Below are 17,694 nucleotides of genomic sequence, written 5' to 3'. Positions count from 1 at the left end.
TTCCTTGTTATATCTTCAGGGTATCTAAACTGCTTCCTTTCAAAGGTGAAATATTTGAAATAGTTCTTTAAACGCGAACCTTTTTAAAAATTTTCTCTTAGATGGAATGGACACCATTATTGCATTTATGGACCTGGACTTCCTGGGTCGCCTAAACAAATCCTCAGGGGGAGGGTTCCCAAACATGGGACCAACACCAATCTTCATGTTTCAAAGATGACAGTTGGTGCCCAGAGTTACAGCTATGAGCCCGAGGTCACACAGTGAGGTGCTTGGCAGGGAGAGTCACGAACTGAAGCAACATCCTCTGTGTCCTTTTAATTGCCCGGTTGTGTTTTATCTGGCTGATGTATCTATTTAAGATGCACCAGTCAAATGGCTCCATGGGCTGTGTTTGCTTTTCAATTGAACAGGTCGAATGGGGGCAGGAGAAAAAAAGAATGCCTGTAGCGTCCAGTACCGGCGACCCTTTGGCTGTGCGGTCCTTAGTATTGCCGACCTGCTGACAGGAGAGACGAAAGATGACCTCATCCTAAAAGTGTACATGTAAGAAGCACGAACGCAGCGGGGCCTGGGGCGGGTGCAGAGGCACATGTGGCTCTTGTGTGGCAGATGCTACTCCATTTCCGTAATGGAGGGGCAAGAGATGGGTTGAGTTTAGGAGCCACTCCTTGAAAACATTCTGTAAACTCGCTACAAGTGAGCCCACAAATCACCATTCACCAGTCAGAGGAATCACGAAATCAAGACTCCAAGAACCCAGATAGATTATCAACTGGGGAGACCATCTACTTCACAGAGCACCTCCTGTGAATTTAAAAACCTGACCAGTCCTTACCCTCAGAGTGTTAGTTTGTTCTTGGAAAATGGACATAGTTTTTAACATAAACTCATTAGAATTGGGAACAGAAAGCTCAAGTAGATGATTTCTCTTCTCTTTCACATAGTATTAGTTTGCTAGGTCTACCCAACAAAGTACCGTGAAGACCGAGGCTTAAACAGCAGAAGTTTTTTGTCTCACAGTTCTGGAGGCTGCAAGTCCTAGATCAAGGTGTTGGCAGGGTTGATAACTTCTGAGGGCTAGGAGGGACAAATCTATTCCATGCCTCTCTTACTTTCTGGTGGCTGCTGGCAGGTTTTGGTGTTCGGTGATGTGTAGCTGCACTGCCCAATCACTGCCTTCCATCTCTGTGTCCACATTTCCCCTTTTTGTAAGGATGTACTTACATTGGGTTGGGTCCTACCCTAGTGACCTAATTTTAACTTGATTACCTGTATAAACTCCCTATTTCCAAATAAGATCACATTCTGAGGGCTTAGGACATCAATATTCTTTTTTGAGGGGAGAGAGACAGTTCAACTCACAGCACTCCACTAAGAAAATCACTTAATGTATCCCAAATCCTAAGTTAGTTGATTTTTTTTTTTAAATGCACATGGTTTCAGATCACCCCACCCTGACCATCTCCCCACACTTTTAGAAATTGAGAGTTGATCTACAGGGATGTCCTCACCCCCCGGGGGTGGGGGTAGGTAGGGCAGTGAGCGTGGGGTTTCCTCATTCCTGGTTTGAGGACCAAACTGCTGGCCATATCCATGAATGATTGTGCTTTAGTTTCTGTTCTATCTGTGGAGTTGATATACCCAATGTATGCCAGTAGTTTTCGTAGGTTAATACAAGTGGCCGACTGCCTGTGGGATATAGACTTCAAATTGCTTTTTGACGACTGCTGGAGGGTTTCATGGATTTATCTGTTCTCCACCCAGTGCCCCCAGGACCTATGCCACACATTTGCTAATTAGTTGAGAAAGATTTGTTTGTAGCCTGTGGTTTAGGACCAGAAACTCTGTCTCTTTTAAGAAGGATAAAACATGTGACCTTGATTTTAAACTTGAAAACTTCCGGTGAAACAAGTGGGTAGTAAAGCTCACTACTCTTTTTATCACGTGGCAGCCCTCAATTTTGGCTACTGGGATTAAATCCTTGATACTTTGAATCTTTGATACCTATGAATCTTTTCCCAAACCCTCCTGGGGATCATAAAATACAATGTATTTGAAATAATTCTAATGCTAATGACCACTATTTACTGTGTGCTTACTATGTGCAGGGAACTGTGTTAAGTATTTTCCATGTATCCTGTCACGTTATCCTGATGACATACCCGTGAAGCAGATGCTTTGGCTCTGTTTTCCACATAAAGGGACAGAGAGGCTAGATAATGCCCAAAGTCACCAGGCTCATGAGAGTGGGATCCAGATTTGAAATCAGGACTGTCTGACTCCAGAACTTGAGCTGTCACGTACTGAGCCCTATGCTTTCGGGTGTTATTTCACACCACTGTCTAGTAATGTGATAATGATGCTATTGTGTGGCGTTGCTTTTTAAGAAAATAAAATTCTCACAATCACAGTCTCATCATTTCTGAGCAGTCTTTCCAGGTGTGGGTAGCAAGCACTATATTTATCTTGCCATTGAGAACGCTGGGGACCGACATTGCATGCATCAGCCTTGATTATGCAGCTAGCTCAAGAAGACCCAGGCGTTCCAACTCTGCCTATGAGAGATGCTCGCTCTCATAAAAATAAATTGTATTGCTTTTTGTGGTTGTTATTGTCTGTGTTTTTATAAGCATCAAATAAGGTTTTAGGTTATTCTTGCTGGTAGAGAGATCCCCTTAAAAATGCCACGTCAGCAAATTATGAATCTGTTGCAGGAGGAATGCTAGCCAATCAAAACACTCACTGTAGATTAAGAAGAAAGTGTGATTATAGTAAAACATTTTTAAGGAAGTGCCTGTTAGAAATAATTTGGAAGAAATCTCTATTTGTTAATGTGACTGAATCCCTAACCCATCTGGGACTTAAATATGGAAGAGTAACAAATACCTCATCTGAGCCTGGAAGATATTTCAGTCACATACTTGAGCTTTGATTTTACTTAGAGTTTTGTAGGTGAAAAGCATGAATTCTGGAGTCACTTAACTAATAGGAAGCAAGCCATCTTCCTTCCACACTGAGCTGAAATAAGAAAACTAGAGACAGGATCTACTACTCAATAGCAATTTGACCTCTTACAGCTGGACAGGTGGAATGGTTTAATTTCATCTTAATTTCCCAGCCTTCTAAGATTCATTGTTCTGTTTGGTACCCTATTGTTAAGTGGCTTGAAAATGACCTCTGCCATGTTCATCCTGGAAAAGCCTCTGGGGATGAATTAAATAAATATGTAAGCAAATTGTGAGTGTCAGGTACAGACAAAGATCACAAGGAATATAAGTCTGTGGAACATTTTGATTGATAGTGTATAGAAGTTTGATATTCAGGACCCTTGGGAGGGAGCATTTGTGGCTATCAAAAAAAAATAGTAGTGATTTCTAAGCATATTCAGATGAGGGAGGCTGTCCCCAGCCTAATGGTAGTAAGAAGGGGTAACCAACCTTGACATTTAGGAATCATGAGGAGTTGCCAGTCAGAGGGCCATCCATCCATTCACTGATGCAGCTCATGCTCTTTAAGCACCCACGGTGTTCAAAGTCCTGAGGGGACACACATTTACAGGATCTATTCCTCAAGAACCTTCAAAGTTTTCTAGGTGAGCTACAGCATGCGAACAAATAGGACATAAACTAGGAAGTGACAAGAGCTGAAAGAGCAAGGTAGAGATGGCTGTGAAAGTAAGAAGATGCAACGATGCCTTTTAGCCCAGAAGAAGAAAAGCTGGGGGACTTTAATTACCCTTCCGTGCAAGGGTATTTTTAATCACCCCAGTGCAACTTGTGTTAACCTCAGTTGCATTTTGCTTGATTTGTTGCACTTTGATGCTAGCCAAATTTAGTTATGTTACAGTGGGTGGAAACTCACTAATGAGAACTAACAGTCATTGAGCATTTACTATATGCCAGGCATTATCCTAAGCCCAAGCTTATTCAATTGTTGTATGTTACCCCCATTTCACAGATGAAGAAATCTAGGCATAGGAAGGGTAAATAACTTGCCCAAAGACATAACTCAGTTAATAGTGAGGGTTTGAATCTTAGTCTGCCCTGCCTTCCACTGTGTACATTGTTCCTGAGATTTTGTGGTGAGAGGGACTGTCATCATTTGTGAGTTTATAACAGCCACTTCTGGCTTGAAGTAGGTGGTCATGCATTTACCAGATACGGGCGCCCTGCTCATCATGGGGCAATTATGCTAAAACTAACTGGTTGTTGGGAACTCCCCAGGAGATTTAAGGAAGTTCATTATGGTGGTCATTCCAAAAATAGCAGGGGTACTGTTAAGATCTTTGTTTGATCTCATCCGTCATCCAAGCTTAACAGAGTGTTAATGTTTTCATAGGTGTAACACAGAGAGCGAGTGGTACCAAATCCACGAGAACATCATCAAAAAGCTGAACGCACGTTACAATTTGACAGGCTCCAACGCAGGTGAGTGTGGGGGGCTGGCTGACTCTACCTCCACTCTTCATTTCAGGCCTTTTATTTTATTTATCTTTGTAAGAAGGAAGCAAGCTGCCTTTTGTTTATGTCTGCATTCACTTCGTAACTTTAAAAAATGTCCAGTCAACAATCTCGTATGTCTCCCTGTGCTTTGATAGGCTTGTAGCTATAACTCTCTTTAAAAAGTGTATCCTGTTCTGGTTTGAAACAAAGCAGAGTACCTGAATTTGTTTAAAAATACCAAGTCTTGAGGCCTCTTAGTTGTTACCAGTTATTAAAAACCAAATGACAGATAGGGTTGGGTTCCTGACTGTTGTGTGGAATAGGTTTGATGGATGGAAATTGGTCAGTAAGGTCCAAGAAAAACATGCTTTACTGCCTATAGCTGGGAGCATCATTATGCACTGGAGAATAAATATTCAGGTTCATGCATTGAAATTGAATAAGAGGGTAAATGAAACTGCAGTGCCATATGCAGAAAAATGTATGCATGCTTATTAAGGGAACTGAAATATATAGCATTGCAAGTTGTGTATAATATGTGGTACATAGTCTTATCCTAATAAATTTATGGAGTATATTACATAGCATATAGTGACAGCTTTAAGTTTGCTCAGTGGACAAAAACTTGGTGAACATTCTTTGTTCCCTGTCCCCGCTTCAAACCGTGTGGAAACAAAGTACGTAGCTATATGCTTTCAGTGATGTCAAAAACTTCAAATTAGGTAATCTATTATTTGAACTGAATGCTTTGTTTTTAAGACTGGCTTTTAAAGTAATTGGGATATAGATATTTATGTTCTAGTCCAACTTGCCTGGTAATGTAGAAGATCACAATCTAAACTCAGACCACCTTTTTCTCAGACCTGTGCACATCTTGTTAGGCCAAACTGACCCACAAAGAAAAAGTAACTGCAGACAGAAACTTTCGGGTTCAGGGACAGCCCTAAGTGTTCACAAGTCACACCTATGGCAGCATTCAGGCTGTAGTGAGTGGTGAGGTCAGTTTTCCCCTCCTTTTCCCAAGAGTTGGGGAGGTAACTTGGGTTTTATCTCATTCACATAATGTCATACATCGACCACTAAATAAACAATAGACCTGGAGCCCATGAGGGCAGAGTCCCTAAAGGATCAGGAGGAGATAGTAGAATATATCATGAAGTTCTATACTTCAGAAACTGGTATGTATACTTGTCTTCACTTTTTCTGTGACCAGTTGTGTATGGACCAAATGATTTAATTTAAATGTACCTCACAACAAACAATCCTAAAATTTGTATGGAACCACAAAAGACCCTAAATAGCCAAAGTAATGCTGAAAAAGAAAAGCAAAGCTAGAGGCATCACAATCCCAGACTTCAAGCTACAATACAAAGCTGTAGTCATCAAGACATTATGGTACTGGCACAAAAGCAGACACATAAATCAATGGAATGGAAGAGAAAACCAAGAAATAGACCCCAACTATATGGTCAATGAAATCTTTGATATAGCAGGAAAGAATATCCAATGGAAAAAGATAGTCTCTTCAACAAATGGTGTTGGGAAAACTGGAAAGCAACATGCAGAAGAATGAAACTGAACTACTCTCTGATGCCATACACAAATATAAATTGAAAACGGATGAAAGACCTAAATATGAGACAGGAAACCATCAAAATCCTAGAGGAGGACACAGACAGCAACCTCTGTGACCTCTGCTGGAGTAATGTCTTACTAGACACATCTCCAGAGGCAAGGGAAACAAAAGCAAAAATGAACTATTGGGACCTCACCAAGATAGACAAGCTTCTACACAGTAAAGGAAATAATCAACAAACCTAAAAGGCAGATGGGAGAAGATATTTGCAACTCTGATACCTGATAAAGTGTTGGTATCCAAAATCTATAAAGAACTTATTATACTCAACACCTAAAAAACAAATAATCCAATGAAATGGGCAGAAGACATGAATAGACATTTTTCCAAAGAAGACATCCAGATCCCTAACAGACACATGAGATGCTCAGCATCAAACATCATCAGGGAAATAAAATCAAAACCACAATGAGATACCACCTCACACCTGTCAGAACAGCTAAAATTAATAACACAGGGAACAACAAGTGTTGGCAAGGATGCAGAGAAAGAGGAATCCCCTTACACTTTTGGTGTGAATGCAGACTGGTGCAGCCACTCTGGAAAACAATATGTAGGTTCCTCAAAAAGTTAAAAATAAAACTACCCTATGACCCAGAAATTGCATTGCTAGGTATATACCCAAAAGATACAAAAATGAAGTTTTTAGGGAGTACATGTACCTGATATTTATAGCAGTATTATCAATAATAACTAAACTATGGAAAGAGCCCAAGTATCCATCAACTGGTGAATGGATAAAGAAGATGTGAAGTGTGTGTATGTATCGTGTGTGTCACACACACCCACACACCCACACACACACGTGTGTGTGTGTGTGTGTGTGTGTGTGTATATATATATACATATATACATATATATATATATATAAAATGGGATATTATATATATTGGGACATATGATGGGATATTACTCAGCCATCAAAAAGAATGAAATCTTGCCATTTACAAGAACATGAATGGAACTAGAGTGTATTATGCTAAGCAACACATATCAGTCAAAGAAAGACAAATACCATATTTCATTATTGTGTGGAATTTAATAAATAAAACAGATGAGTGCATGAGAAAGTCAGGGGAGAGAAGAGAGAGAAACAAAGTACAAGAGACTCTCAACAATAGAGAACAAACTGAGGGTTATTGGACAAGGATGACTGGGGATGGGCTAGATGGGTGATGGGTGTATTAAGGAGGGCACTTGTAATGAGCACTGGGTGTTGTAAGTAAGGGATGAATCACTGAATTCTCATGAAATCAATATTGCACTGGATGTTAACTAACTAGAATTGAAATAAAAATTTGAAAAAGGAAAAAAAGATGAAAGGCTTTCTAATGAAAAACTGTGAATTAGAGATAATTAAACCCTAGGACATTGTGATAGTTAATTTTGTGTCACCTTGGCTAGGCCATAGTACCTAGATATTTAGTCAAACATTATTCTAGGTGTTTCCTGAAGTTATTTTTAAGTGAAATTAACATTTAAATTAGTGGACTTTGAACAAAGCAGGTTGTCCTCTGTAATGTGGGTGTGCCTTATCCAATCATTTGAAGTTCCTGCTAGAAAAAAGCTGACCTACCCATGGAGGAAGAGGGACTTTTGCCTCCAAACTGCATTCCCACTTGAACTGCAGTATCAACTCTTCCCTCAGTCTCCAGCCTGCCCCTCCTACTGTGCAAATCTCGGACAAGCCAACCTCCGCAATTGCTTGAGCCACTTCTCTCTCTCATCTCCTCTTGGTTCTGTTTCTGTGGCTGATTAAGACATTCACGGTTCCATTTTTTACAAACATCTTTTCTAGTCTTTATGGCTAGATTTTGGGGGTAATTTTGGGGGGTGGTGTATATTGTCACTAACTGCATACGTATAATTGTGTATTCTTTTATTGCTTTAAAAAAATTTTATTAGGACATTTTCATCTTCCTTGTTAATACAAAGTTTTAATAAATGTCAATTAAGCAGCTCCAAACAAGCAAACACTCAGTAAGATTTCAGAGATACCACTTTTTTAAAGTTGGGGCACCTGGGTGGCTCAGTTGGTTGGGCAACCGACTTCGGCTCAGGTCATGATCTCGCAGTTTGTGAGTTCGAGCCCCGCGTCAGGCTCTGTGCTGACAGCTCAGAGCCTGGAACCTTCTTCAGATTCTGTGTCTCCGCTGTCTCTGCCCCTCCCTTGCTCACGCTCTGAGTCTCTCTGTCTCTCAATAATAAATAAACGTTAAAAAAAAATTTAAGCTAATCTTGCCAAATTTATTGGTAGACTTCTAGGCAAATCCTAGTTAGTTTTGTTCTAAACCTTTTGGGTTTCATGATACCATGGACTATTTTTTATCATTAAATACCCTGTAGACCTGTGCTATCCAGTTCGTTGGGCACTAGCCACACGTGGCTATTGAGCACTAGATATGAGGCTTATTGCACTGGGATCGAGGTGTGCTGTCATTATAAAAATACATACTGGATTTCAAAAACTTCATACTTAAAAAAAAAAACATAAAATATCCCATCAATAATTTTTCCCATCAGTAATTTTATATTGATTACATGTTGAAAGACAACATTGTGGAGACATTGGGTTAAATAAAATACATTACTAAAACTAATTTTGTTTCTTTTTACTTTTTTTACCATGGCTACTAGAAAAGTTTTAATATAAATTGGTGGCTCAAATTGTATTTCTATTAGACAGTGCTGTCCTGGACTTGATTTAAATGTTTGTTTTGTTTTGTTTTTTTCAGTTCTTTTCATGCCTCACAAACATGATTCATTATGCCTTGCTCCTTTCCTGCTGTGGGTATTTAATGGTACACATTTGTAGCCATTACGTATCTTGTGGTTTCTGCCCACAAGGGAGAGTCCCTCTACTCCTAATTTCCCTTCATTGACCTCCTGTGTGAATAGACACATATGAAACTAGCCCCAGCTTGCAGTTTTTCCCATGGATTGCCTTACTGTCCCTGCTGTCACAGATGCAGTCTTGAGTAAGCAGGATGTGTTGATCTGCTCCAGTAGATTTCTTTGCCAACTCCTTATGGACTCCGAACCCTTTCCTCTTTCCAGTGTGCCTTTTTGCAGAACAAAATTCCTCAGTTCTTACATTATTTGAAAATATCATTTTCCAGACTCTGATGTGATTCCCAGTTGCCTCTAGGATCACGGTAAAGGTCTCAGTGGTGGGCTTTGATTTATACCTCCAGATAGATTCCTAACATAACTGATTCTGTATCCTATGAGGTCAGGGTTCCACTAAAGCCAAACTGCACATTTCTCTCTGCTTATATATGAGAGTCATTTTATAGAGAGTGTAGCCTTTAAGAGCTTTGCCTCTGGAAATAAGATGCCCTAGGTTTGAATCCCAGTTTTACTGGGATAATAGTAATAGCACCTTCTAAGGGCTTTCAGAGGGATTGAAAGAGAAAACATATGCAAAGCATGTAACACAACACTTGATGCATATAAGTATCTGTTCATTGTTAGCTATTATTGTTTTCCCTCTTTGGAGTCATCATTGCGTCACCTTGTTTCATTTTCTCAAAACGGATCCTGATTTGATCTCCTTAATGAAGACTTTGAGAGTAACACAGTTGGATTATTGATAGGTTGGATCATTGAACTGGTCTTTTCCATTTATCTCTGCTGATTTGATTGCTAATATCTCTTCCCAGGTCTTTTAAATTTAATTGTTTTCCTTGTGATAACATAGATTAGCTCCAGGAAGAAAGGGCAGCACATCTTTTTCCTTGCAAAGTTCTGGGTGTTTAGACGTGCTCCCCATATTCCACGTGCTTTGTCAATTTTATTGACCTATGGATCACTTACCCTTGCTGGAATCCTGAGTGAGACTACCAGTAAGTGACATCGAAACCACCTTATTCCCTTAATGCTACCTTTTATCTTTACAACCAACATACTGAAATGAAAAACTACTTGTTGCATCTTTGGAAAGAGTGAAAGAAACCATTGTACTGTAGAGCCCTATGTAAAAGTTTCCAGTCTTGGCAGAATCCATCCTCCATTTTGTTGCCTACTGTAATATGTAGATTGACTTCTACTGTAGAGCCCTGTTTTCCTGTTCTTATGATCACCTTTCCCCATTCTTCTTTTCAGTCTGAGCCCCAGCCAGCTGCCAGTGGCCAGCATCTGTCTGCCTTCTATTGCTCTGGTCTTGCCACTGAAGTTTCTAGCCTTCAGTCTTGGTGGATCATTGCTTGATGTCACCTTGGTCTATTCCCCTTCTTGTAGAAAGACAATTATGAGAAGAGAGGTATTCAGGAGCTGTTTGGCTTTATTATTGGAAGGAAGGCTCTCTAATGACTTCCTTAAACATAGTGGAGGAAGCAAGGGTATACAAAATTGAAATTGGAGATTGGGATGCCTAACATTCAAACTATCCCAGTGGGTCGATATATTGACTTCCATTGTTTTCTCCTCTGACTATGGGATTGGTGATTGAATGGAAGCAGTACAGTCAGAGGTTTTCAAGAGAACTGATTTTATTCAACAAAGTATGGGGTTTTTTCCTGCTTTCCTCCCACTATTCCTTGGTTATTGGTACTTAAAAGAGAAAAAAGAATAACATTGAAATTAGTTTTGGAAACACATTCTACCACCTAATTTCCAGGTCCTTTATGCTTCATTGATGTCTTCCTGTCTCTTAGAATTGTAATCTTGTCTATTTAATAAATAAAGGGATTTGTCTAGTTAACTGACTCCACCCCCCACCCTCCCCCCTGCCCCTTACCTAAAACTTACCTTGCAAAGGTACATTAACCACTATCTTTGTTGAGTTTCAAAACTGGGAGAAAATTGGAAGAGATCCATTTAACTTTAAGGAGAAAAAAAAAAAAATCTATGGTTAGGTTTCGTTAGCTTGAGTAATTTGAAATTTCCAAAATTGTGCTCTGTGGGAATTTTAAAATCCAAAAGTAATATTGTAAGAATTTGAAATTCTAAAAATAGTCATGAAAATGAGCCTGGTTTTGGTTTGCTGAGCAAATGGTTATTATAAATGTCACCTCCGATAGATGTTAGCAATTGAATCCTAGGAATGTGAACTAAGACTGAGCCACTGTGATTTACTGAGGCAAATTCAGTTCTGTGACTTGAAGTAAATTGTGTAAAAATCATTGGCTCTGGTTCAATGTGTCCTGAGAGAAACGTCAAAATCTTTTCATATTATCTGAGTATTTATGAAATCCTATTTCCTATAGTTTGCACATGTAGTTTACAACTAGAAGAAATCATATTGACTAATCACATCACTTTCTGCAGTCTTTTTTTTTCTTTTTTTGCCTTAGCAAGATGAGCATCCGTGGTTGCATTCCTACCAATTGTACGTTGTAACCCCAACAGCAGATTAAAAGGAATTACCTAGATGAGGAGCCCATCTAGAGGCTCTAGATGGAGGGAGTGCAGTTTAATTCTGTGCAGGAAGTGAACATTGTTCTTTGTTTGGCTGAAGTGAAGAGACTTTTGACAGTTAGATTGCATTTTTGGGGTTGAGCATCCTCCCCTTACAGAGCAATGCAGCCATTTAACTCCGTATTATTGAAGTATAATTCTTGAGAACTCTATTGATGCTTCTGAATTTTGAACACTGCATTTAGAAAATTTGCTTTCTAATATTGTTAAAAGAAGCTGGTACTTATTGGCATCATCGTTTGGCTGGAAATGCAGTATGTGACCTTTTTCTGCACCTTTGAAACTCCCTAATTGTTAAACCATGCTCTCTTTATTCTAAAGTTGTTTTTTTAAAATTTTCAACTACATTTACTTCCAGAAAAGTTACATGATTAGTACAAAGCATTCCTAATTTCTCAAAGGTTAGCATTTTACTACATTTGCTTTATCCTTCACTCCCTCACAGTCACTCATTCTCTCTCTTTCTCTCTTTCTAGTTATTTAGTATTACTGAATTGGTATAATCCCTAAGGTTGCTTCAGTGCCTTTAATGTTTATAAATATGTGTGTGTACATACACAGTATACATACAATACACACAAACACACAAATATATATGCATATATCATACACACAGCACATACATTTTTCCCCCTGAACTGTTTGAGAACAAAGTATAGGCATGATTCCTCTCTACCTCTGCTTACTGTATGACATGGGACCGTAACTAAAATACAATGATCAAATCAGGAAATTAACATTGATGTAACGTGCTTATCTATAGGTCTTACTCATATTTTGGCAGTTTTTTTGACGGCCTTTATAACAAAAGAAACCCAGGCTGTACTGCACGCGTTTGTGCTAGCTTTTCAGTTTAATCTAAACTTTAAACCATTTACACTTTAAACCATTCTCTTTGAATGACCGTGAAGAAAAAAAAAAAAAAAAGAGTTCAAAATATGGTATTAAATGATGCTCTAAGATGTTTTTAGGAGCAGCTGGGTAGTTCAGTCAGTTTAGTGTTCGACTCTTGATTTCAGCTCAGGTCATGATCTCGTGGTCGTGTGGTTGAGCTGCGTGTCTGTCAGCACAGAGCCTGCTTGGGGTTCTCTCTCTCCCTCTTTTTTGCCCCTTCCCAAGATGCTTTCTCTCTCTCTCTCTCTCTCGCTCCCTCTCAAAATAAATAAATTAAAAAAATACATTTTTAATGCTTCATGCTATATTTGAGAAAACCAAAGTATAAACTAATAGAAGTACTGATTAGAGCTTGATTTTATTCTCTAAATTACCTGTATTTTGCTAACTTAGATATAATCACTAGCAATATTGTTAGGAGAATTTGCTATTTAGAAAAAATTTGCAGTTTATAAAGGCAAGTATTTGAATAAATTAAAAAATCGAAAGTTATACTCATATGAGTATGCATAAGTATACATTTAAACAAAATTTTTTTTAATGTTTACTTATTTTTGAGAGAGAAAGGGAGTGTGAGTGGGGGAGGGTCAGAGAAAGGGGAAGACACAGAGTCCGAAGCAGGCTCCAAGCTCCAAGCTGTCAGCACAGACTCCATTGCAGGCTTGCAAACCATGAGATCATGACCTGAGCTGAAGTCAGATGCTTAACTGACTGAGACACCTAGGTGCCCCGAGTATACATTTTTTAAAAAGTAGCTTCCAGCCACTGGCTTATTATGTGCTTCGTGTTTTGAAAAAAAATTACAATAATAATAATTATTGCATAATAGTAAAAAACAAACCACTTTTCCACCTTGACCGAATCCTCAGTATATACCATTGAAATGTTGATATCCAAAAATCATAAAATAAGGATGGAAATTTCAAGGTGAAAATGTTCCAATGTTAAGAAGGAAATGTGAATTCTCTCTGAATGGTCTCATCCATTCCAATAATTACAGCTTCCAGTATATGCCAGTGGGCCACTCTCCATCCTCATTTTTGGTCAGTAATTTTCTTTTCTGGATAAAACTCAATGAAAATAAAAAATTTCAGACATCTCTTAAGTGTTTTAGGTTGATGTTCGATAACTTATTATGTATTCCTTTAGTCTTATTTTTGCTATAACTGTGAGCAATGGGCTAACCACTTCTTTAAAGAAGACATGGAAGTCTTCCCAAAACCAGAAATAGCATATCTGTGGGCTAGCAATTATAATTACAAGAGTATTTGCACATACTTATCCCATTTACATGTTAGAACACAGGCCTCCCAATGGACAGGGTTACCAATTCAGAGATCACAGGGAGTTGATTTTCAGAAGGTGAGCCTATAGTCAAACCCTTTGATTATCCTCAATGGTGTCAAAATTGCATCGTCTGAGAGTTAAGTTGATTTAAAGAAATAGCAATAGGCACATTCACAAACTGAATAATACTGATTAAAAGTCAGAAGTAGAGGTGGGACTATTAAGAGAGAAGAGTGATTTTCTTTTACTTTATCTTTTTCTTTTCTTTTCTTTTCTTTTCTTTTCTTTCTTTACTTCTTTCTTTCCTTCCTTCCTTCACTTTAAATTAGCTTTGAAAGTACATCTGAAAGAATAGATACATCCTCAAATTTGAGCATTGGCAGTGTTAATGGTACCTTGTCTAGATTTTCAAGATGGCAGTGTTAACTGACAGTTGTCCTTTGGCTAATCTGGTTCTGCTGGCAGAGGATTAAAGCAGCTAGGCCCCTCCATCATGTAATTAATGATTCAGTAGACTTCTAGTGCTGTCACACGCCCATTTTATTTCTTTCTCTAATCTGGCTCATTTTGACGTTCTAATGTCTTCCTAGTGCTTCTGGCTTTTGCTCCATCGACTCATTTTCCAACAGTGCTATCTCACTTGACAGCACTCTTACTAGATATTTGGTTTCCTTTCTTTCCTCTACTCCAGAGACCGTGAGATAGATCCTGTCTCTGACCTCTCTGTGTGAATACCTCGCTTGATCCCACCAGGATTTTATTACTTGCTGCAGCCAGGATCTACTCCTGGAAGTTCTCTCTGGCTTTGAGTTGGGCCCACATTAGATAAATGCCTGTAGTGTATTTATTTTAAAAGCCAATTATCTTACCTCACAGACCCCACATATAATATCCTAATACTCAAAGCAAAACTCTGATGATAGATTTTGTAAATCAAGCACATGAGAGGGAATAGAAGTAAAAATTCTTGCTCTGATAATAATGAGGTCTGAAATATTTCATAAATAAGCAGATTTGACTGAAGATGATTTTATGACAGAATCTAATAATACTCTCTTTTGCAAGTTTTGCTGCTACCTCATGATGGTTGTGATTTGGTAGTTCACATTTAGAAGTCCTAGCAATTATGTTTTACCCTTAGCCCCTACCTCCCAAACACAAAGGATGAAAATACCGTCAAGAAATAGTGTCTTTAGAGTTTTGCTACAGAAGAGCAGCATGAGGAGCTGCATAGACCCACCCCAAACAGAAACAGCTGCAACTGGTAAGGATCATATATTTAAAGAGTGCTAAAATCAGAACATTTTTCTAAGAGCATACAGCATGTAAAGAGATACTTATTCAAGAGTCCTACTAAATCTTGATAAGAACAGAGAGAGTTGGTGACCCTGTGCCACTACCCACTTCCTCCTTTCCACCTGCCCCTGCTCAGCATGATGGAAGTTCTCCTCCAGGCACGTGTGGCTGAGAAGATGGGGCTGCTTCTTCCCTGAGCTCTCAGTCAAGGGATACAGTGTCTGACTGAAGGGTGATGGCTCCTTGTATTTTTCATCTCCCTTAGCTCTGAGATGCAGAGGCTAAATTTCCAGCCAAAGTGGCTGAGAGCTAGGGGGCCTCCCTTCTACCCAGCCCCCATTCACAGGGCAGTGGCTCTGCCTGAGGTACAACAGGCCAGGAATATTGGGGCAGCACTTGCCCTTGCCCAGCTTGCTCACTGGATGGAGGTGCTGCATGAAGAGAGGCAAGTTGAGAAAATCGGAGTTACTGCCCCAGTAAACTTGAACCTTGCCCCTTGAACCTTGTCCATGAAGCAAGAGTGTGACTCTAAAGAATAGCCTACCATATCCACCTCCAACTCTGGAATAAGGGGTCAAAGATTTAGCTCAGGGAGAGAGGCAGCCCATAAGGAGAGAAAATTCAGAAGCTCTTCTGTAAGGAAATGACTTTATTTGAAACAGAGTATTCAGGAATTTAAGCCTGTGGGAATTCTTGAGAATTCAAGAAAAAAGTGTAGATTTTAGAAAAGGGGGGGAGTTTTTTTTGAAAAAAAAAAATGAAGAAAAATGAACAGAACCTTAGAAAAATATACCATCAGTGCATCAACATAAAAAAAAAATGGGGATACCAGGAGAGAAGAGAGAGAGAAAGGAGGAAGAAAAGTATTGGGAGATATACTGGCAGAAAACTTGCCAGATTTGATGAAAAATATTTATTTGTACATCTAGGGAGCTCACTGACTTCAAGTATGATAAGTAGGAAGAGATCCACACCCAAATATATCATAGTAAAAATGCTGAAAGCCAATGACAGAATTCTTGAAAGCAGCAAGAGAAAAACTACTCATCATATACAGGGGAACCCCCAGGAGATTACTACCTGATTTCTCATAAAATACAGTGGAGGTCAGAAGGCAGTGATAACATATTAAAAGTGCTGAAAGTTTAAAAAAAAAAAAAAAAAGTCCACCAAAGTGTCAATCAGGAATCTTATACCCAGCAAAACTACCTTTCAAAAATGTAGGCAAAATAACGACATTCCAAGACAAAAATAAGTTTTTGCTAACAAATGTGCTTTGTAAGAAATACTGAAGTTCTTCAGGCTGAAAGCAAGTGACCCAGACCATGATCCAAATCCTCATGAAAAATAAAAAACACCGCTGAAGGTTAATTATGCATTTATAAAAGACAGTATTGATGACTGTTTATCCTCCTTTCTATTCTTTTTTTAAAAACTCACAGCAGTTTTTTTTTTTTTAATTTACTTATTTATTTATTCATTTATTTTGAGAGAGAGAGAGAGCATGAGCAGGGTACGGATGGAGAGAGAGCGAGCGAGCCAGTGAATCCTAAACAAGCTCTGAGCCATCAGCATAGAGCCCAACACAGGGCTCAAACTCATGAACTGTGAGATCATGAGCTGAGCCAAAATCAAGAGTCAGATCCTTAACCGACTGAGCCACCCAGGAACCTCTTTCCTGCTTTACTCCTTTCTTTTTTTAGCTAAACTTCCTAACCCAGTACACAGCCCCATTTTCTATAGTTTCTCAGGTCAGATACTCAGGAGTCTACCATGATTCCTTATTTTCCCTCATTCCCTCACATGTAATATACCGTAAAGACATGCATTCTTTTATGGCAACATATAGCTTCTTTATCACTTTTTCCATCTCGGTTGCAATCATATCAGCATGACCCTCCATTATTTCTTGCCTTCATATCTGTAATGGCCTTCAGTTGTGCTCATCAGTTCCGCTTTTTACCTTCCCAGCCCCATTTTCCAAAGAACACTAAGAAAACTTTCTTAAAACACAAATTCTCCAGTGACTTCTTGTTGCATTTAGAATAACAATAATTAATTATGGCCTCCAGGACTACTGCTTATTTTTCTGGCTTCCCCTGTGCTATTAGGAATTTCCCCATCTTCACGTATGTCTGTTTGTACACCATTGTCTACTTGTATTGATCACTTGCGTCTATGTCAGATCTCCAGTAATTGAATATTGTACATGATAGACAGATTTGCCCCCAAGGCCTCCATAGAACTTCATCATTCAAATATCCAGAAGATTTACAATACTTGGCTTAAACTAGTGGTAAGTGGGTGTGCCTTTTGAAAGGAATATCGTCTTTGTGTATGGCACTTAGGGAATGTTGAACATTTTTTTGATGGAAGGTAATTTGTTGATATTCATGGTAGGGAGGAACAAGAACAGAAACAGTGATGTTGTGTAATAATAGTCGGGGCATTGTTAACAGCAGCTAACATTGTTGAGCATGTTCTTTGTGCCGGGTATCACCCAAAGTATTTTATGAAGTTGTTATCACTATTAACTTCATTTTACAGATGTGGAAACCAAAGCACAGAGAAGTTAACATTTGACAGAGTCATGAAGCTCTATGATATATTTCTTAACTTTCACACTTAATCATAACATGTATTTATCAAATGTATTTGTCATTTTTTATTTTTGCTTTGCTGTAAATTCACAGCTACAAGTTATTTGGTTCATTGGTG

General features: G+C 38.8%; 1 protein-coding gene across 2 annotated transcripts in view; it reads left to right on the top strand.

The window, feature by feature from the left end:
* DOCK4 (dedicator of cytokinesis 4) overlaps window positions 1-17,694 on the top strand; it is a 430,038-nt gene that overhangs the window by 236,785 nt on the left and 175,559 nt on the right. For both annotated transcript variants that reach the window (XM_049641704.1, XM_049641705.1), the window contains 2 exons: window positions 414-546; window positions 4,342-4,430. In XM_049641704.1, coding sequence (XP_049497661.1) covers window positions 414-546; window positions 4,342-4,430 — 222 coding nt within the window. The remainder of the gene's footprint in view (window positions 1-413; window positions 547-4,341; window positions 4,431-17,694) is intronic.

Source organism: Panthera uncia, chromosome A2 (genome assembly GCF_023721935.1).
Source record: "Panthera uncia isolate 11264 chromosome A2, Puncia_PCG_1.0, whole genome shotgun sequence".
In the NCBI taxonomy this organism is placed as follows: Eukaryota; Metazoa; Chordata; class Mammalia; order Carnivora; family Felidae; genus Panthera; species Panthera uncia.
The sequence above is the reverse complement of the archived record's forward strand: the minus strand, read 5'-3'. Positions and strand labels throughout refer to the sequence as shown.